The 22424-nt window shown below is 41.5% G+C and overlaps 1 protein-coding gene across 4 annotated transcripts in view; it reads right to left on the bottom strand.

Annotated features, from left to right (window-relative positions):
• arhgef25a (Rho guanine nucleotide exchange factor (GEF) 25a) overlaps positions 1 to 22424 on the bottom strand; it is a 42629-nt gene that overhangs the window by 2123 nt on the left and 18082 nt on the right. For 3 of the 4 annotated variants that reach the window (XM_004558761.6, XM_004558762.6, XM_023152879.3), the window contains 14 exons: positions 11819 to 12126; positions 11204 to 11314; positions 7680 to 7804; positions 6473 to 6539; positions 5943 to 6046; positions 5669 to 5738; positions 4144 to 4233; positions 3766 to 3858; positions 3409 to 3459; positions 2859 to 2936; positions 2541 to 2732; positions 2116 to 2296; positions 947 to 1176; positions 573 to 707 (listed from right to left, as the gene is read on the bottom strand). In XM_004558761.6, coding sequence (XP_004558818.1) covers positions 573 to 707; positions 947 to 1176; positions 2116 to 2296; positions 2541 to 2732; positions 2859 to 2936; positions 3409 to 3459; positions 3766 to 3858; positions 4144 to 4233; positions 5669 to 5738; positions 5943 to 6046; positions 6473 to 6539; positions 7680 to 7804; positions 11204 to 11314; positions 11819 to 12126 — 1835 coding nt within the window. The remainder of the gene's footprint in view (positions 1 to 572; positions 708 to 946; positions 1177 to 2115; positions 2297 to 2540; positions 2733 to 2858; positions 2937 to 3408; positions 3460 to 3765; positions 3859 to 4143; positions 4234 to 5668; positions 5739 to 5942; positions 6047 to 6472; positions 6540 to 7679; positions 7805 to 11203; positions 11315 to 11818; positions 12127 to 22424) is intronic. The other variant, XM_004558763.6, reaches the window with a different exon arrangement.

Raw genomic sequence — 22424 nt, 5'->3', positions numbered from 1 at the left:
TTCTGACTTCCTTTTGCTGAATTCTGTCTCTGCCTACTTCCTGTTTGTTGTGTGCCAAGTCTGTCCAACCTGAGTAAACAGAGAGCGAAACGAAGAACAACAACTTCTGACCGGTCAGCGCAGTCCCTCTACGGACACGAGCCAAGTGATGACAGAGGGAAACTCTGCTAATGGTAATGCACGGAATCCCAATAACAGGATGCTCCTATTTTTGAATAAAATTCCGAGCTTCCAGGACAGCGAGACCCGAATTCTTACTGTGAAGCTGTTGTAATCGGGTTTCCTTCAAAAATGTTCAGAGTTTTAATAATTCCTTTACCATCCAACAGGGGGGGAAATAACTCTTTTTATGACTCAACAATGTCTCTACGGTGTGTCTGAAAAAATAGTTACCATTTTAATGGTAAATGCCTTTAAGGAAATCAATGTAACGTTAATTAGACCTTATTTCCCACTGTAGAGCTTTGTGACGCTTTTTTGCTATTAATTAATTGTGACGTTTTGTGCGAAATAATTACATGTGTACCATCGAACCAACCCCACAGACTGATTTGTGCATACGTATACACTACCTGTACACTTTGTGTGGTTGGGGTGTACAGCCCATTTGACACAGCTTGACAGTTTGGCTGATCAGTTAAGCCAAGTCGGACATGTGATGGAGAAACAGTGTGGGAGTCAGCAGGGCATGGCTGGACCACAGTGGGCTGCAGAAGCAGGTAAGAACAGATAAGTCTCTAAGTACAGGAGTGCATGCACACAATACCATTTGCTGTTTTTTATTAATATTTTATTTTTTTGCAACATTCCAGTCCAGAAGCAGTAAAAGCTTAAGAGATAAATAGGCCATGCAGTGTCTCATGAACAGAAGGATTGAGTTTGAGTAAGCAGTTACTGCTGGACAGTGTCACTGTATGCAGAGATGAAAGAAACACAAGTGACTTACATCCCTCAGCGAGTAGGTCTCATTGGATCCTTGGCTCTGGCCTTGGCTTGGAAGGTAGAGCGCAGGAAGGGAGGTGTTGTGAGAGTGAAGGGAGGGCAGTTTATGACGGTCAATGGAGGCAGAGGAGTGAGGCCGCAGGGCACTGGCAGCAGACAGAGGGGGCCTCATACTGCGGCCCAGGCTATTAGACTTGCTCTCTCGCCGCTGGTACTCAATAGGCGACTGTAAGGCTGAGAGAGAAACAACAGGCAGGTCTTATGAAACTCTGCTGCTGATTCTGAATCTTTTATAAAACAATGCATCCAGAGGATTTAAGTATGTATTTGTTGAGGAAATGAAGACATCTATGATAAGACATATTTTCATATTATTACAACATCACAGCATTATATTGTAATCATCACCTGCTTATACAGCGGAACCCATACAGGCTGCTCAGTACTACCAAAAGATCCTCAATAAATACAAGTGCTTTTGAAAAGCAATGACTAACATTAGGTTTTGTTGATAATAAAGAAAGAAAGTTAATGGGTTCTTCATGTCAGTGTTCCATAAAAAACACAGTGGATGATACCAAATCCTTACAACTTTAAAGTTATGATCATAAAAATGCAAATTAAATGTAAAGTTCTGACATAACACTACAAAAATCCACAATGACAGTCTTTTATTTATTTCTATTTTTTTCATGCAAAGCCAAAACCGTGAAAAAGTTGGTCAGTATATTTACATATGCCATGCTTTATGCTAACGTCATGCAATCTTGCAATTTTAATAATAATAATTGAATATTTTCTAACCTTCTTTTTTCTTCTAGGTGTGCTGGGAATATAAAGACTACACAGTCTTGTAAGCTTGTCACATAGACAATAAATGAAACTCTAAACTCCAAGCTAAAATATAACTTATAGATGTGAGAGATCCATAAATTACTCCCCCACTGCAGCATGTCATTGAATTTTTATCATCTCTCCCCCTTCGTCTGCTATCTTTTTCTTTGCCATCACCCCCACTGCCCCTCACTGAGCGTGGTTGAGTGCTTGCTCATAAGGGATTGCTTCACTTCACCACAGCTTGAGGTGACTGTTGTTGTGATTTGGTGCTATATAAATTAAATCTGAACTGAACTGGATTGAAATGTGAGTCTTCTTTACTCGGTTGGCACTTACCATTAAGGAAGTTGCGCTGGCTTTCCAAGATCTGAACCACATCATTGACCCAGGCCCTTCCTATCTCTGGGGAGGAGGCCTGCATCTGGAAGCGCACCACACTTCCATCGGGATTGCGTAATGTCAGCACAAAGCGCGCATCATCGCTGTCCACACTGGGCTCCACCCCCAGGCAGCTCACCTGAAACATATATATATGATTCGACTTTGCTTGTTAAATGCTTTGTTAACACACGCATGCCTCTAAAAAGTCCACAAGACAGAATTATGTAAGCCAGGCAGGAATGAGTGCGTTTTGGTTCTGTTACGTAACTTCTAACCTGGGAGTGAGTTGAACTTTCTCTTTTCTTTTTATTAGTGCATACAGTTCATAAAAACATCCTGTGTGGCTCATTTGAGTTTATTAAGGCTTAGTAGGCTCTCACCTTGATGCTGTTTTTAAATATGTATCCAGGGAGTGAAAAGCCTTTCTTCCTGTCTATCGGCTCACTAAAGATGACCAACTGCTCAAACAGGAAGACGCGTCTTTCCTTGGCACGAGACAGGAAGCCACTGTCCTGCTCTATAACAGTGAAGGTGTCCTGCTGGAGAAGCTTGCCCTGGGCTGTGATCTTACCCTGGTAAAGTTAAAACAAAACCAAAAAACGGGGAAAGTAGTTAGACTGTGGTTTTCATGAGCTGAACACAAATTATTCCAAGGCAAATTTTTGGAGGAAAGATGATCCAAACATCCAGAGACATACCTCAAAACCTTGTAGTCTGCCCACATTCATCATGTCATTGCAACGTTTTGGCACAAAACACATCACTTCTACTGCTTTCTGTTTACAAGGGGGAAAGGCAATTAGAAGCACAGTAACGACAGCAACTATGTTGCTAGGAATTTGATTAGCAAGCTTAGAAAGCATTTATAGGGATCAAGTATGGAATAAAGTACATAATTTTGTGAGTGATGTGAGGCATTCACTCGCCTCCTTCTTTAAACTATTACAATCTGCACAACACTATTGTTCCCTCATATTTACCAAAACAGGTCCAATTTTATATTCCTCAAGCCATCAAATTTCTAAACATGGGCAACGCATAGGAGGCTAGATTGATGTGGCTAAAGTCATCCCTAAGATGCAAGGACAGTGAAAGTGTTTGCATATTGTGTGCTTATGGCTGCTTATGTTGATGTTATTGTTCTTATATGGTGTATACAAATGTCAGCCACAATTTGCTACAAGAAAATTTCCCCACACGGATAAATAAATGTATCTATCCATTTAAAGCGCAAAGAGCAAAACCCACCTCCAGCTCCTCCGTGTCCATCCCAGCTTTGGTGTAATACTTTAGGAAGTCCTGTTGAAATAAACACAGCACGGTCACCAGAGCATTCCAGGTTTGCTGGGCAGAATAATGAGAGGCAGTATTTATGAGCTGAATACTGCTCAAGGACTTTTACACACTATTGTTTAAATTTTATATATAGAGCCTCTTTCTCTCCTGCTTAATCGCACCCTGACCAGACAACATTGTGTGTGATCAGCATTTCTGCACAGAGGTTTGTATGTAAGTGTTTTGGTTTTTCTACTTGTATGTTTGCAACCCCATAGCAGACACGGCGCTGGTGTTTGGCTAACAGTACAGCAATGACATGCTTTTTACCTTGAGCAGAAGCTGATACTTCATGATCCTCTGGACAGGTTTGATGAGCAGGTCGTTCAGCTGCAGCCTGTGGCCCAGCTGCTGCCGGAGCTCCTAACAGCGGAAACGGACGCAACATTTTATCGACGTGAGAGCACAAAACACGGCAGCTGTTGGCCTGTATAATTCCTCTATGACCATAAAGCACAGGCTCTGCAACTAATACCTATTTGTCTTGTTCTTGCTGTCAGTTGGAATAATAAACAAATGGCAAATCAGAAAACAAAGTCGCACGTACACAGTCGTGGGCATAAACAGAACAGAAATATAAACAGCATCTTGAAGATGGTTAGGCTAAACAGAAAAACTGCACAGAGTCAGACGTTGAAATTCACTCACCTCAAAGTAAGTCTCGATGTATTCTGAGACAATGTGTTCTGACTTGGGCTTGTTCTGACAGTACACAACATACATATGCAGGCGCCTCTCCTGCAATACGAGCCACATTATAAAATAATTTCACTGAGCATTTTGTTACAAAACGTTAGCCACATGGTAAAAGAAAAAAAAGATGAGATGAGAAATACAGATCTTAAGGAGCATTACAAGTAAATGAAAATGCCCATGAAAGTGAGTACAAACATGAGTAATCAATGTGCGGGTCTCTGGTTGCTCTTTGGGATGAAAGGGAGCAGAGCAATAATGATTCGTCTAAGACTGGGCCTTTGAAGCCAGCTCTGTCTGGTAGTGCCTACTCTTGTGTGACTAATTGGCGTGGAAGTGCAGATGTGGCAGACCTGAGAGGCCTAATGGAGTTATATGTAGATGAGCATCAGGTTATGTATAATTTACCCAGGTTGCCCTCTGTGTAACCAGAGCCTTTTAAAGGCTGCCAATATGGGAGTACACCTAGCAACAGACATGGCTCTGTAACCTAGAGAACAGCAAGCTGCTACACCTCAGTGGACATCATGTAACACTGCAGACAGCGACTGCTGACACACGAGGGTTCACGTGTTCATGTGTGTCTCTATATGTGTGCAAGTGAGCACATGTGTTGTATACAAGTGACTCAGCTTGTTAAAAGCCAACTGTGTTTTCTGTTTTTCATTAGGACCGTGTTCCCAGTCTGCTTGTTTTCACAGTTTGACACTGTGCTTAGATTTAGTTACAAGTTTTTTTATTCCCCCACAGGCTTTTTAAGTTAATTGTCCAGAGGGCTCAGCCTTATTGGATTGTTTAAAGAGCTACAGTCAGAGACAGACACACATTTAAGTTAATCACGTTCACAAAAAGAAGCGACTTGGTAAAATTGTGCATTATGTCTATCTCGTCTGCATGTGTCACCACTCACTCAGTATACATAAATCTAATTTTTCCTGCTGTATCAGTGTTGTGACCTTATAGTGACTCTAGCTCTGTTCTACTGGCAGAACAATATACTAAACAGGGAATCTTTTTGCATGTGTCATCGTTCTTGAGTCAAGATGTGAAAGAAAGACGACCCTGCTTTTGGGAGGGGAGGAAAAAAATCTTTCATATCAAAAAGTCTGAGCTTAAAATTTATTATTCTTCCTTTTATTCTTGTTTGCTTTTCAGACTGTTTTCCCCTGGTGTTTCCTGACCAGTCCTCCAGCCCAGACTGCAAGATCAGACAGCGTGTCATGTGTGTGTGTCTGTTAGCCATGTGCACGCTTGTAAAAACACAGCCTGACTAAGACGTATCAGTAACAGGGAAGAGGAAGGAGAGATGTTGGCAGCTGAGAGAGACGGAAAGAGGTACGGTAAAGGATAAGCAGGAGCTCTGTGTTTTGTTTTCTGTAGCTCTTTTTTACCTTTACTCCAAACAGCACAAAAAGTAGACCTAGACACGTGCACTATGTGCGTACGTGCATTTGTGTGTGTGTCTTTACACCATACTCACATGTTTAATGAAGAGCTGAGCCAGCCGCTCTGGCTCTGCCAAACACTTCTCCAGCTCTCCCAGGAAGTAGCTACATAGAGGAAACACACACACATCCACAAAACGGAAGGTCAGATTTCCCTCCTGCACTTTTTTTCCTTTGTCCTCTCTGAGCTACAAGCACGTACTCTGCAATTTATTGTTTGCCTTTCATTTTGCATGCAGTTAGAGCAAGCGTATATTTTTCACACACTTTCCTCCTCTCACTTCCGTGAGAAAAAAAATAGGGACTTACTCTTTATGCCAGTCAAATATTTGATGAATGTTCCCAAAAACAATTTTGTCTTTTCCCTTCATGTCCTCCTGCACACCTTTGGCGCTCATTGTGGCCATGTAGCCCTGCAAAAAGGAGAGAAAGCAGCCGTTGTTTCTTAAGTCCTGCAAAAATCTGCAGCTGGCTCAAAACAGTAAAAGTAAATACAGTGAAGTTGTTATAACAAAGAGCAGCAATCACACACACACTGTTTTGGAGCTTTAATTAACCTTCAGATGGCAAGAATTCATTTCTGAACCAAAATATCTTGAGCTATTTTCAGCAGTAGGAGATGGATCTCTGGCAATATAACACTCCTCACGCTAATAATTCACAAAATCTGCTTAAGTTTGGAGATGGTGTGATGGAGGCAGACCGAAGTGTGGAGTAAAGTGACAGAACTGTGATGGTTAAGCTTTAGAGCTCGCTTTGAAAGACTGCAAGGATGACTAAGCGTGCTCCTTTTTGTCAGGGAGATTGTGTGTTCTTAGCTGCCAGACTCGGTGGTTTACCTCCACTATGAGCCCCAGGTCTGACACGTAGTACTTCTCAGTCTCAATAAGCTCCTTCAGCACATACCTATAAAAATATAAATGAGGAAAGATTACGGTTAGGATTATCTCACTGAATTCTTTCTGCACCCTGCAAAACACTTCATTTTACAGGTCCCAGTTTGCTAATATATTTCCAGAATGGAAATAATAATAACAAGTTTATAAGGAGTTTCCTGGAAATGAATATGTGATTTGGTACAAGCTAGAGAGAAAACACAGCAGGTATTCAGACCATACACTCTAAGTCCAATAAATCTAATTAGCTAACAGAATTATTAACTGAGGATCAGCTGAACGTGCAAAATTTAAATAAACACCTATGTTTATGTTTCCCGTGACTTGTGACTGCCTTGCACTCGTTATCAGGAGGAAAGCTAAGATACCACGTCATGACCACAGTATGGAGCGTTGGTCATGTGACAACTGCTAATTAATGCTTAGTAATAGTAAACATTACTAGTAATAATAGTAATGTTTTAAGCTCAACAGATAAGTAAGATGATCCACATAAATCATTACAGTTTTACCACCTAAAAACATATTTCACAAATACCTTTTATAAAAACTTCAATCTAAAACTATCAGTACTTACTATATGAGTCATCTTAAAGCACTGTGTCTGTCTTCAGTATTACTGTTATTCCTTTCATTTTTTTCAGAAGTCAATCTGAATTTTTAGACTAGTAAAAGGAAAAGCTTTACTTTTCTCTTCTTTGGTGCAGTGACCTGCCCTGTAGGTGCTTCTGAACAGACATTTATCTTGTCATAGCAGGAAAAGGACCATCAAACATATTAACAATGGCTCAGTTATTTGAAGTGTCCAAGTAAAGCAGTGTCGCAATGAACCTGAAAATAAAGCAGCCGAATGGAACAAAGGCACCATTAATCTTAGTTATTACTCTGCATATTCTTTTATAAGTCAGACAGCGATTTCTGGAAAATCCTCAAAATAAGTGAAATTGTCATTTAGTTCCACCATCAACTCAACATGCAAGGAGACGCACTCAGCTGCATCTCAGCTGTAAGCTGAGCTGCAAGTGCTAACGCTTTCTAAGAGCAGCTGCACTTAAATATATTGCTGTTTGAGACAACACATTTATTTAAAGAATGGACAACAGCCCGAATTGCCATCGGGCATAAATTAAGTGACGTCTGAAACACATACATGCTTTTCTCTAAGGCACTCTTCCTCTCCTCCTCGGTGTCAGCTGCAGCTGACCATTGGCTGGAGGTGTCGTCCATCAAGACGGACTCGCTGTCATCTGGCAGAACACCGATGGACTGCGTGTCCTGAGGAGGAAGAGACAGGCAGACAAACTGTTTATCAAAGGTAATGTGGATCATGCCAGGAATAAAGTAAACAAAGGGAGATAAAGAGCAGGAGAGAAATGGTAATGATGCAGGTTGCCAGGGTGACCAGGGAGCGCAGAGAGACACGAGTAACAGAGATTGAATGATAAAAAGATCAGATTGTTGTTGTTAATGATGCATGCTGTGACACACATAGAAAAAAACAGATAAAGAGTCAGGGGGGGGCCTGTGCTTGTAGAAGATAATAAATAAAGCTGTTCCTGATAATCATTTAGAACAAACCTGTGTTACTGCGATCTAATCGATTGTGTTCATGTGGTACATACGTGACCTCCTTTTTCAAGCTTTTTCCTGGAATTGATATAATTTCCTGTGGGGGTTCTAGCACAAATATAGAGTCATTGTGCACACCGCAAAGAGGGCCTGCAAAGATTTAAGTCATGACTAACTCAACAGAGACGTGCTTAACATCTGCAGACAACCCTTAGTTTGTCTATATTAGCATTCACACTCATCCCTTCAAACCTCACTACAATATGTCTGTCTAACTGTATCTATTTAAAAAGTTGCTCCTTCTATTTTTAAAGCATTTCTTTTTAGCCTTTTGACTCTCTCCTGACTCCGGAAACCTATAGGGGCAGACATCTGTCTTTACCTAAATCCCAGTGTCCCCTTGTCCCAGTCAAGCAGAACCACCCCGCCTTAAACACATACACAAACCACCAGACACACACCTAACCACTCAGACCCGCCTGGCAGAAGGCTGCCCAAAAGAGAAATAAATTCACGGCTGGACTGATACACATATAAGCAAACGGAAAGAGGGACAAGACTCTCCTTTTCTCCTCTGGTCTAGTTCAACTTGTTCACCTGCGTTCCCCTTGATAAACTTGCTGCCATCAAGAAGTTTTGAGCTTCCGGTTGTGTCACAGGGGTGCGTGTGAAAGAGACAAAGCCAAGTAAGAGAGACAGAGAGACTCCACGAAGACCCTCTCTCCCCCAGCTCATCTTGCCCCGCTAGGAGTGCTCCAGCCTAGCTGACAGGTCTCCCTGGCTCCCTGATCATTTCCAGGTGTGCTGTGGCAAAACCCACAGGAAAAAAAAATCCCTTGTCTCTCTCTGTTGTAAGTTTTGTTTTCTAGCCAGAAGCCTGCGAAATAAACTGACAACAGTTTTAGAATAAGTCGAGGCCAAACCTTTCCAAGCAAGTAAGTTCAGTTGAGAGCGAAGTGATTACAAAACTTTTTTTTTTCTATGGGTAAAAAAAATACAAGCTCCAAGTTTTATGTGTAGAAATCAAAGAAGAATTTTATTATAAAAGTGTAATTATCTGGATATGAGAACAAAAAAAGGATGTTTGCATGTAGAGGTTTGCACCACAGAATATTTGCATTGACTATATTTTTGTCTTGGATTAAAGCACAGTGTTTTAATCTAATAAATAAATTGTCCATAATTTGATATCTGCCTTTTGTTATTTCATATTTATAGCTGTGGACCAACTTTTGATTGCACTCTTCACTTGGAACACAGACTGCTGCAAATCACCAGTAGTAAAGTGAATTTAAAGGCCCTCATGTAAGGAAACATGAATCTGTGTGGCTTAAAATGTGATTGTTTAAACTGTAATATAGGTATTACGGCCTGTGCTTGAAACTGTATTTTCCACTGCAGAGGTGGCATCAGCAATTTTTTATTTTTATAAGGGATGGGGCAAAGCAATCCTTATGCACACAAGTGCACATCAAAGTTATGATACTGTGATACAAACAGAGTTGGGTGATTTCATTATGTCTCAAGTGCAGAAAAATCTAATTTAACAGCAATAACACCGGTGTCACACAGCAAAGGATGGCTTTGAAGAGCGCTCACAACTAATGCACCACATAACTCTTTTCACAGTTTCTGTCCCGGTTTGAGTTAAAGTTTATTCTTTTAGTTAAGAGTTTTCTGTTTGATACGTTTTATGAGTGAAGATCAGAGACTGTACAAGCTGTTCTTCAGGAAAAAGTGATTTAATAGATCTGTTGATCATTTGTTCCGGCTTGTTTTTTAACACAGCGGCTTGTTAGACCTGCGGACATCGTAAGAAATTTCCCGTGCTTGATCAAAAACACTATAGTTTTATTTTAAAAAGGTGGGTGGGGGAGACGAGCAGCGCATTTAACGCTGAGCCCGTCGGCGGAGAAGGTGGTGTAGATGACAGGAACCATCGGAGATGACTGACCTACATAATTTAATCTCTCTCACACCACCTCTCTCCCTGTGTGTAGCTTTCGCTCTCCTACCAAACACTGGCAGTAAAAACACCACAGCGCTGACCTCATCCCTCTGATGTAATCCCGCTATTGTCTTTCAAAGTGTTGTTGAGGCTGAAATTATAGTTTAAGTGCCCAGGTCTCGATTCAACAACAGGACGCACTTCACAGTGTTTAAATGCTCAGACATCGTTATTGTTTCCTGTTGATGGGACGCAGGCACCGCAGGTTAACGCAACACTCCCGCTGTTCAAACAAACACCATTTTCCAGCGAGCTTCTAGCAGCAAAAAGGGACCAGCCAGCTTAAGACACTCCTTTGCCACAAGCAGTTTGATGGAGAAATGGAGACGGGTTCGCTTCTTTGTTAAGCATTTCTTTGTTCTAAAAGTGAAGTCATCTTTCACCACATTTGCCGTTTCTTATTTATCTCCAGGCATGTCCTTCTGCAACATGTTGAATGTGAGTCATGCATCACACTGGCCACGCTCAGATTCTGCCCTCTGGTCCTCGGGGCATCGATCTGGTCTGAGAGTTTGTCTCCATATGCATCTGTGCATATGTCTGCATTTGTGTACATATATATACACACACACACATATATATGTCTGCATATGTATGTAGCATATGTGGCTACAAAAAGCAGCCCTCCTACGTGCGTTTGTGTGCTCATGTTGCTTCATCGTTGAGCTCCTCCAGCAGCAGTGGAATTAGTAAGTGAAAATAAAATAAACAATAAAAGGTGAATCAAATGGACAAAAAAAAAAAAAAAAGCAGTGGAGTTAGTCATTTCCAGCTCTGGCTGGAGGGCCATGGAGACAAAGAGCGCTGATGTCACCTCCCCACCAGGCTACGTCCTCACTGAGAGTATTATTTCTACTCCTCTCTGAGACTGTCAGCTATAATGAATTGGTAATGGATTATTTTCATAGTTTCAATCTCATAGCCAGCTACTAGATCATATAAAACAGGCCTCCTTTCAAAAGATTACTAACTGCATTTAAGTTAGCAACGTATAAGTTCTGCTTGGTGTCATTTCTATGCGATACTTATCATATGTGATATGAGACATAACAGGACAGGGTTGGGTGTTATTTTGATAGCATATCAAGATGGCAGACCTGGGCGTTTGGCAGTGACGTGCAGCCAATCAGCGAGTCAGTTATGCAGCTGGGTGACTGTAGAGTAGCTGGTGACAGGTCCTCAGGGCTTGCCAGGCCATCTTTCCACTCCTGGAATACACACACACACACACACACATACACAAACGTTCACAGTGTCAGAATAACAAAATCTGTTGCGTGCATATGTGTTCTGGCACAGAGAGACACAGGCGGCGCTAAAAAGAAAAAGAGGACACATAAGAGAACAGGGTAGGGTGAGAGACTGCAGGAAGAGCCAGCAATGCTGCTGTCATTCACAGCAACACTGCTAACTGACATGGTACTTGTTCCTCCGGGGATTAACTCTACATCAAACCTGCTTCTCCACTGACAACCTTGCGCTACCTAAAATAAACAAGTGTGGTCAAGATGTTGGTTTTAATTTGTGTTTGCCCAAGAATGAAGTTTTGCATGCATCACAACCAGTTTATACAAATACCTACTGTTAACGAGGTGCAGTAATAATTTCAGTTTACTTATGAGGCGGTTCATGTGAAATGTGCAGAACGGAACTGCAAAACTCACCAGGCAAAGCTTTGTTTGATTAGTTCGTATGATCAAAAAAATTCTCACCGGTTCTCTGTGGGTGACAGGCAAGATGGTGAGACTCTCTACAGGCCTTGGGAGGCTCCCCATATCTTGGTTCTGGCTGTGGGATGGAAGACATGCAGGCTTTCCCTCAAGTTTGCGGACCTGACGCTCTCCTTTGGCGGTGGATCCAGCGCTAAGTTTGCGGACAGGGTTTGTGAGCCATTTTTTAAGGGTGCTCACAGAGCGCCTGGAGCCTGGGGAGCTGGGGGCCGAGCTGCCTGATGCCTGTGGGGGCAGCGACGCCACGGAGGTGGAGATGCTGCCCTCACTGCCTGCTGCCGAATACGAGTCTGAAGAAAAGGCATAAAGAGACAGGAGAAGCAAAAGGTTACTGGCGAAGGAAAACAATCAATAGATAAGGATTAAATGGGTCATGAGGCAGAGTAAAGGCTCCAAGTACAGACTTAAGTTAATCAATGAATCTGTGGACTTCGACAAATGTGCAAAAAGAGCATTTTGTTTCAGGGACACAACCCTCGCTTGACTAGTAGACGAGGCTTAACTGCAGGTGTGCGAGGTGATGCAGAACTGAAGGCAGAACACATGTCAACACACCAGGAGTGAAAGATTAACGAGAGAACTCAAAATAAAGAGCGGAAATATAAATTTCTGTTCTACAAACACGGCTGTGCAGGTGTGTAACTACACTATAAAAGATGTTTTCATTATGCAAAGCAGACTTTTTGTCTTCTTTTTTTTTACATTGCTGAGCTGTGCACCAGTCCATGCCATCGTTACTTGACCACATTCTGATGCAAGGCCGACAGCAGAGGTAATGAGGGTCGGTATTTGAAACAAAAATACACTAAAAAGCAGTTGCAGATTGACTGCTGCACACTGATGTCAGGAGGACATGGGAAGTGAGTTGGGGGGTTGAGCTGGGACCGGACATCCTCTTTAATCCTTTTTAGAAGGGGAGCTCCTTGCCGGGGACTGTTTGTTTTTTCTTTATTGTCTTCCTTTCCCATCTTGCCTCGGCCAATCAACCTACCGCCCTTCCTCCAGCCTTTCTCAGTCCTGAGCTCTTCTTCTAAACTGTGCGTCGGGAGTGTTTCATCTCTTCTGTAACAATTTAGTCATATTTCTTATCCATCTTTGCGCCTTAATCCTCTGACACTTGAAACTCTTTCAAGAAAAAACTATTTTCCATTACTTGTAAAAAAAAAAAAAAAAAAAAAAAACTTTGTAGTTTATGTTGTGCATCTGTTCATGAGAAGACAACACTGACCTGATTTCAGAGCGCTTTATTTGAGCCACAGTCTGTTATTGCAGTTCTCAGCAATAAGATGCAAACTTAAACCCAGGCTAAATCATTCAGCTTAGTTCAGTGTTCATAATTAAAAGATTTAAGAATCTCCACAACTTTATTCACTCAATTTCTTTGTCTGAGAAATTCAATAGCAGCCACAGTACTGATCAATAATAATGAGCTTTGTGCTCTGCACAGCACAAAACTCACAGTGTTTGACGAATCATTAACCTCAGCGCAAACAGGCCATGCTAATAAGATCGTATTTCTGCTAATGCAGAAACTTGTGAATGGTAGGTGATAACTAAGAAAATAACTTTAACTTGTGTATTTCCACCATAGAGATACCATTTCCTCTATTTTTCCCCAGCATGTATCATGCAATTTTCCCATCCACTTTTCTTTCTAATTCCCACCCAAATATCCATATAAAAGTCTGCAAATAGAGTGTATAAGGAGATCTAAGCCTAGCAGAAGGAGCATCTGAACAGAGCAAGATAAGGAACACAAGCAAGTTTAAAGAAAAAAGATGGCTGTACCCTGCAGGGAACTATTGGGATATCAAAATGCATCTGAGAGCCATTGTATTTATGGTTGCATCTGGAAGAAGCAAAGCGTCCACCATCTGTGAAGGTTCCCCAGTCAGAGAGAAGAAAGGATGTGAAAACGCTGGGGAGCACATGTGATATTGTGCACCCTCCCAACCCAGCTCTCCTGACCTCTAACAGAGGGCCAGACCCAGAGGTTTGTATTTCCCAAGGTTCCTGCTCAAGTTTAGCCAGGTCAGCGTTTGCAGTTCAAAGTGCAGAGATACAACCAGCAACATTGTTTCTAACTATCTTGAGGCATCAGCTGAAGAAATAGGCTAAAGAGACTGACACCGCTGAAGCGCCTGGAAGCAATTTGAAATGACTGGAGACAGGACAGAGCAGCTCTCCAATTCGAGGCTTTGCATCAGGATGATACAGTAGCTCTGTCACACGTACAGATTTACGATGCACAGAGCGTACATTATTTACTGGTTTTATAACGACTATCCTTACATCTGTCACCATGGCAACTGAGCACTTCCACTGATCATGTATTCTTTGTACCTTATACAAGTCATTACGGAGACATCAATAACACTTTTGCACAGAAACAGTGAGACAACTGTAAGGGGAGATGATGAGCTTCTCCTTAGAGAAACCCACCTCCGCTCGCCCCACACATTGCAAGATAAGTGGAGTTAATACTGTTATACACCTACAAAGAGGAAACTGGGGGGTGGGGGGACTATCCTTCCCACTCTTTCCCTGCTGTGCTTCATGCTGATAGTGCCCACTGAAATTCATCTCCATAATGGCACCACAAAGAAAAGATTACCCACGCTGATTTTGTTAATGCAACTTGACTATTGTTTATGTGCTTGTAACAATTAAGAGTTAAGGGCACAGGAGAAAAAGGGCTGCATTAAGCTGCCCTGATCTGTGGTGATTTGTTAATGCTAGGTTTTCACCACTCGCCCACTCGCTGTCTGAGAGGATGAGCGAGTGCCGGGGCGGGAGGCTCATCCAAAATTGCTGTACTGTGTAACTTTGTAGCCAAGTGGGTATCTGTTGCAAAGCACTTCCAGATTTTTCTTAGTGTTGGTCGGTCACAATACAGAAAAGAGACAGCCCACATCATCTAAGAGGGCAACTTAAGAGAGCCATCTTTCACTATTAGTATTTGTACGGTATTGCAGAGTCAATACAGCTATGCAGCAATTTTTCTTTTTCAACTCACAGTTGGTTTCTAGATTAAGCAACTAATAAGTTGGCACAAGACTACAGATAACTGTCTGTCACTATTTCCTAAACCTAAGGTGACTTCATCAAATGTCTTGTTTGCTCAAGCACAGCCTAACCCAGTTTAGTTCAATTAACTATAATTCAAGCCAAGGAAAAAAAAGAGTTACTCGTTTGAGAAGCAGAAATCTTCAGCTGTTTAATGAATGCTAATAAACTTAAGCAATCCTCAAACTCTGTCAATATAGTGAATGATTAATTTTCCAAAGGTCAGTCTGATAAATCTATTGATTGCTGAACACTACATAATTTCACGTCCGTCCTTTTTTGTGTGGTTCACAGTCAACCATTTGTTATTACCACAGTTAAATTCACTTATAGCTGATTGAATTATCTAATGACTATATGTGGCACAGCTTGTCCAGTCATGTGGAGAGGGAAAACTTATGATTCACTGTTCTCATGAAGGTTTGAGTTAGATGTGACTGAATCAAAGGCAGGGACAGCTATAAGAGCATGTGACTGCCTGTCTCTATGCCAGGTGGGACAGACTCCTGTGGCTCCAAGTCCCCAAGTTGGTTAAGAAGATGGATGGATGGATGATGGATGGATGGATGAGTTAAGAGTAAATTTACTTTAATTTATGTCTGAAATGCAAAAGCAGAGAAAAATGAGAAAGCAAATCTCTTCCCCTCTTTTCAGGTGATTGATGGAGATAGATATGCGCTAAGTGGTCGTCCACCAGAAGAAGTCTGCTCTAACTTCTGTTTATTGATTGCTGAAGAGTGAGTGCTGCTGAGCCAACAAATCAGGCTAAAAGCGTTGGCTTTAATGGAGCAAACTTCACAGCCCCCTCCACTGTGGAGTTCCCTGTCAATCCCATGCCTCTCGGGATCATATAGGCAATTTAGGCATTACTGGACTCCACAAATAAAAAATAAATAAGCAGACATGCAGGTGCCCATACGCTTTTTTTTTTCCAGAGAGGCTCTCCTGATGGGCGCACAGGTGCAGGCTGTCAACCTGTTATCCAGAGTCATCAGCCTGTCAGTGTAACAATACACAGCATTAGAGGCGAGCATCCTGCTGCTCAGCACTGTGGCAAACATGTCAAATATCCTGCTGAGTTTGACAAACTTAGAGCTGCCATTCAATACTAGCACCTTGTGGCTTACAGCTCTGGGGAATTGTGGCAATCAACACATAGGTGCCCGCCCGCGTCATTGCTAACAACTCTTAACACAGCACCATACTTATCTTCTCGATTCTTTCTCTCTCACTCACTGCCCTCTCCACCTTATGCTCTTCAGCCTAGACTCAGCTGCTATATTACATTTCACCCACTCAGAGGAAATGGACACCCTTTCCATCAACCAGCAGGGCCCGGTCTGCACTCACGTTCAAACCGAAAGAGCTGAAAGACCACGAGGCAAGTACCTGAAGCACATGACGGAAAATGTTCTAACCAAGGTGCTTTTTACAATGAAACATTTCAAATCATAAATTGTACTCGTCTTTTTCTGGCTTTTCCTTCAATCCTCCCTCCTTCCTTTCTTTTTCACCCTGACACCTTTTTCTCTACGATAAGTTCCTCCTTCTGCCACCCCGTTTGGCACTCTAACGCACTCTTACCCTCTGCATCTCTGTGCACTGCAGTGTTTTTCAGATAATGACTGGGAGCAGGACACTGCACAGCTCCCTCCTCTTATGCAATGACCTCCACTGCACTGCCCCGAAGCTGCTGAGTGCAGCACAAGTTTGACATGCAAAACAAGCTAGCAGAGAAGACAACGCTACAGAAGTAAAAAAAAAAAAAAAGTTTTTAAAAAGTTTTTAATCCTTTTTTATTCTCCTTTCTTATCTTTCGTTTTGGTATTAAGGCTTAAGCAACTGAATCCACAACCTCAGGAATCCTCTGACAGTCTAAAGCAGAGGCTATGGGGTGAGCTGCTGGGAAGAGCAGGGATTCTGTATAAAGATTAAGCAGCAGAGGGGCAAAAAGATGCCAGTGTGATTAAAGTTAAGAAGTTCAGTGAGAGTATGGGAGGAAACACTGACGAGACGAGCGGAAGGAAGGCCATGAGGGCACAAGCGACATACACTTGAGTGCACATAAGCAGGAACTGTGCTGATTTTTAACTGTGGGCACTGCAACAAAGACATGTGCAGCAGCTCAACTCTTGTCGTCCTTGTGTGTGCCATATGTGAGTGTGTTCGTGTCAAACCTTTGGAGTGACACACTGCAGTCAGACAAGTGAACAGTGGTTTCCTGTCCTCCTACTGACCTAGTTTATACGCACGCACGCACACACACATCCACACACCACTGTTATTCCCAGAGCACAGAAGGAAATATGTGCTAGACACATCAAGTGACACGCAAACAAGCCATCAGAGTCAGTCTCCTGCCATCATCGCCCACAGCCAGACTCTGTGGCATATTCTTTATCAGTTTAATGCATCAAAGTGCTGCCAGTCACCAGAAAAACAAGACCGAAAAAAACCACGCTGGCATTAATCCTTTCGTCTGTGGAACAATGTGAAAGAGTAAATCAGACACTTCTCCTGATGAGGGATTATGAAACAGCTCTAATTGATAGTCAGATCTAAACCACTACTGCTGCCACTGACTGTGAAAATCAGGTCAGTGGGAGTATAGCAGTGCAGTCAAAGTGGCAGAGGTTGTGGATATCTCACCTGAGATTTCAATCAGCATTTTCTTTCAACTTGATTCTTAATTTGCAATTTTAAAAAAAGAGGCTGTGACGGCAGTCTCACCACAGAGACTGTCTGCAAGCTCCCAGCAGTGTACAGTGAGAGACTGGAACCATGTTTGTGGTTAGTGGCCTTGAAAACTCCAGACATTCCTCTAGAACCACTTAGAGAGAGACTTGCCAGATTCTTGGCACTGCCTTTATTCATTTATGCTCTGGGGAACTAAACCTCCACAAGTACACAGAATCAAATACAGGGGATTAAGGTTGCAGTGTGGTCCATTTCACACAGATTTATTAACTAAGCACCACAGGATCAACAGGTATTCAGAGATGGAAAGTCCCATATTCACAAATCATGATCCAATAATTTAATCAAGAGCCAGAGTCAAGTCATTTACTGCCCCGCTTTCACTGAACTGTTACCAATGGAGAAACTTTCAAGCAACAGAAGCTCAGCTCTACTTATTCTGAGACAGTCATTACACCCTGCATATGCAGTAACTGCTAAACTCCAGATCCCAGTTACTATGTAACTCAAGCTTTCTCTCTCACTCATTAAAGTTTTAAAAAATTCCAATTGTATGAAAGTGAAAAGAAAGATTTGAACAGTACAAGCCCAAACCTCAGTCATGCTAGAGTTATGGTGTTTACCCAGTGAGTACATTCAATTCTTTTATATTCGGCAACAAAATGCAAGTAGTCATGGCAGCAGGTCACCTGGTGGGATGCAAACTGTCTCCAAACAGTGGCGGTCTGACTCAAACTGACTGCAATCACTCTCAGATTGGTGAAGGTATGCAAATAATTTCCTTCCAGTTTAATAAATGCAGACAATTTGGCAACATCTTGTTGTTTGTGCATGTCTTTGTAACAGGGGACTCGACTCCTCTGGTTTTATTCTGATCATATTCTTATTTAAAAGCAATGTTGCAGAGCACCTATGCCATTTTACAGTTAAATCGCCTTCCAACAATAATTATGTCACTAGTTTTGGAGGAATTTGTCAATTTCTGTTTGAGAGATTTAAGATTTTGGCTGTACTCTGAATGTAAGTAGTTAATTTGAATCTCTGTGCATGTGGACAGCAACAGGTTTGCAACAGATAGAACAGATTTGCAATTTTCGCTGATTTACTACATTTAATTACAAACACATCAGCTGTAATTTCCTGAGGTGCATTCGATTGTCAACTGATAGCAGACTGACAGCAGACTGACTCCATGTTATTGCAGTTTTATCGCCAACTTGATGCACCAAAGTCCCCTTGAAGATCACTGACTGTCTTAGAAGTCAAGGAGATCACAAGTTTATTGTAAATGGTTGCAGTAATTTTGGTCTCCACCCCCTGGTTCCCCTGGTGTGACCGTAGCATAAGTAAAAAAAAACTAATAAAGTCTAAATGTGCTATAAATGTTGCTTTTCAAAGTGCACAGCTTCAGTTTGAAGGCAGAAAAAGAGAACAAATGGATTTGATTTTTATAAATTCATATAAATACTTTCATTTCTTGTAGACCACATCTTTCACACACATGAACACCCCACCTCCATAGCTTTGTTTCTGAATGATGCCCACCTATGGCAGCCGTAACCTTTTCCCTATTTTTTCCTCTTATGATCAGTTAAAGTTGTGAGATGGACCAAATAAATCCTTGTCAGCTTGATACGTGATAAGCTTCTCAATATTTTCCCCTTACTTTGCATCTCAACAATAGCCAACTCTAGTTGAGGGTGTTCGGACATGTTTTTTTCCCTTAAATAGATAAACTGTCAAAGTAATTTTCTCTCATTACTACAGTACTTTGTTTTTGGGGGAGCTTTCTCCAGAAGAAGAAGATATGAGATTGAGATGTGACAGAGAAGAAGAAAATATTTAAACAGACATCCTTTGTTTATCATGAATGATACCGTGCACGTTACATGTACAATACGAGGCCCAGAGGCTGAAGATCAACGCAGCAACTGCCTGTTTTGCTCTAGTAAAGAAGCGCTAGCACACCAAAAGCAAAATGACTCATTATGCTTTTATTTTTTGATTTTATTTGTACGTAATCTATCAATAATTATATTTGATTATATTTAGTGCTACATTTATTTTTACATTACTTTAACCCTGTAGTTGTTAAAGCTGGACAACATTTTAACTGTCAATTTATTGCTTATATTTTATATTATAAAATATCTGCCAATTTGTTCTTACAAAAATAATGGAGAAATGAATAGGAACTGTTTAGTAGAAGTATGCAGCAGCTTAAAACGTCACAGTCACAATTTTCTTTTCCCAAAACAAGAACTAAAAAAACCTAAACTGTGAAATGGATGTTTTCCTGTAGGTGGATATATATCAACCGCTCGTGCTCCCAAAGTAACCATAAGATTGTTCAGTCTTTATATGAGGTCCACTGAAAAATGCTTTGAGGCATTTTGGGAAAATGAGGGTTGGAAAAGTACTTAAATGACCTTGCAGGCGCTGCATGGCACTCTGATTTAGTGTGTGTGCAATTGTGTGTATATCTTGTGCCAGTGTGCGTGTGTGTGTATGTATGTATGTGCACCCGGATAATCACAGTGATGATCAGCACTACTCTTTTTACCCTTTTTAGCAATAGGAAGCACACACCCTGGGTACTGTCGGTCATCACTATGATTATCTAGTCACACACACACGCATTCACAGACACACACTCACTCTAAAAAAAAAAGTCAGAGAACAAATGGCTGGCACTTGTGTTTGAGGTGGTCGAAAACAACGAGCAAATTAAAAGCGATTGTGATTTCATATGGCAGTGCCAGTCAGGAGGCCTCCAAGGAGAGCTGGAGACAGAGCTGCGATGCACGCTGGGTCGCGGGTATGTGGAGCCTCTCCTTTGGCCCCAGTCTGCCTGACAGCTCCAGTACTGTGCTCTTGCAGTTTGTCGCTGGCTGTGCACAAGGTCAGTGCTCTGCACTGCAAGTAACCATGACGGCTTTATAACAAACTGAGTCAACAATGTGAATTGTTGATTTGACACAAAACTGTCTAACTTCTCTTGTCTCAGATATGCTCTCTCATAAAATTATATCCTGAGCATCCAAGCGTTCAGAACATGTTGTGTATTTGGAGCAAGCATGCGAGGTTTGTGTGCAAAAACAAATATCTCAGCTTTCATTGTAATGGGGCACACAGTTCCGACCTCGAGACCTAAAGATGTGCTGGCATAGCGATTCTCAGTCAGACTTGATGTGCTTTCCAGACACATATTCTCATTCCTTTCCATAGCTCTCCACCTCTCCCCACTCTTATTGCCATAGCAACTAAACCCAGAAGGAGAGAGAGTGAGGGACAGCCGCACAAAAGATTAGCCATCAGCAAGAAATCAACCTACACATGTGGGCGCACGCACTCAGTCTTGTTTTACATAGCAATACACTCGTGAACATATACCTGTCTGTGACACACACACACGCTTGCACGTGCACACACACACAAAGCACAATGATTACTGTAGATTTGCATCAATATTCATACAGTGACAACCCAGCAAATGTTTCCCTGGCTTATGCTTATTAGTAAGACAATGCCAGAGGCACAAAGGATGCTTCTGAAAAGCTTATTCTGAATTCAAGAAAACCATCTGCAGCTGTCAGCTTTTGTCGCTTTTCGATCAGATCCTGCATTTTGAGCAAGAGCTCTCCATATGGCTGTTAAGAGGGCATCTTATGAATACACAAAATCCATTTAAGTGTTTGAGGGCGACCCGAGGCACAGTTCCACCTGTGCCAAATCCATCAGGTGGACAGTTTTCCTATAGGTTAACGAAACTGAATAATTAACATTAAGTAAAGCAATAGAAAATGTGCAAGTGTTGAGTATACTGCCAAATATATATAATACTGTGAACTATTAGCTAGTGTAATTAGATTGTTACGGCAAAAGCAAATCTTTAAAGTCACACTCAGACACTCAAATGTTTCTAAATTTGGCATTTATAAAGTAACAGCTACAGTAGTCTTAGTTTGGCTGCTACAATGTGAATTTTGCACATAAATAAAAACTTATTCTAAAGATTTGGGGGGTTATTAAATACACATTAGGATGTTTTTACATTTTTTAAAATTGTTTTTCTCTTGAGTCCACCAATGTGGCTTTAATCCTTACGTATTGGCTGCAGGCTATGAACAGAAAGCTGTGTCTATAGTAACAATCAGTGGTGCCTGACTGACAATCAGAGTGTTGCAGGCCGATAAGAAGGAAACAGGTCAATTTTTGGTTTGCTGTCTTCTCCAGTCCAGTGTAGAAGGCAGAAACACGGGGGAAAGCTTATTTAACAATGCAAAAACTTTATGGAAGTATTTGCTTGTATCTTTTGCTTTTCTTAGCTGTGGATTCCCAGTAAAAACATACAAGTTTGTTTATTAGTTTGAAAAGAACTCTATTTTGCCCAGAATTCATTGGGATTTACAAATGCTTAAAGGGACAGTTCACCTCCAAATTATTTTTGCTTATATTTTCTACATTCTGTAGAATTATTCATGCATCTAGGTTGTTTTGATGTAAACTTGTTTTGACATAACTGCCTGCTGTCAGCTATATTGGAACTAAATCAAAGTGACAAATAATTATTTGGAAAAAATCAGCAGCAATTCAGCACAAAAAATGCACCAACCCTGCTGTGAGCGCTTTCATATAGAAACTGCAAAGTGTGCAGGTAGCTAGCATCACAACAGCAATAATCATATCTTGTCCCATTGTGCCTAACACAATCCTCTTTGCAGATGTGCTTCTTTGTGCAGAGTGACATGGCCCAGGTATGATTCAGTAGATGGATAATAGCTGCCATTAGAGTGCTCAAAACAATGTTCGTGCATTTTTTTTT

This window comes from Maylandia zebra, linkage group LG20 (assembly GCF_041146795.1).
Source record: "Maylandia zebra isolate NMK-2024a linkage group LG20, Mzebra_GT3a, whole genome shotgun sequence".
NCBI classification, from domain to species: Eukaryota; Metazoa; Chordata; class Actinopteri; order Cichliformes; family Cichlidae; genus Maylandia; species Maylandia zebra.
Note: the sequence above shows the minus strand (reverse complement) of the source record. Positions and strands in the feature narration are given on the sequence as shown.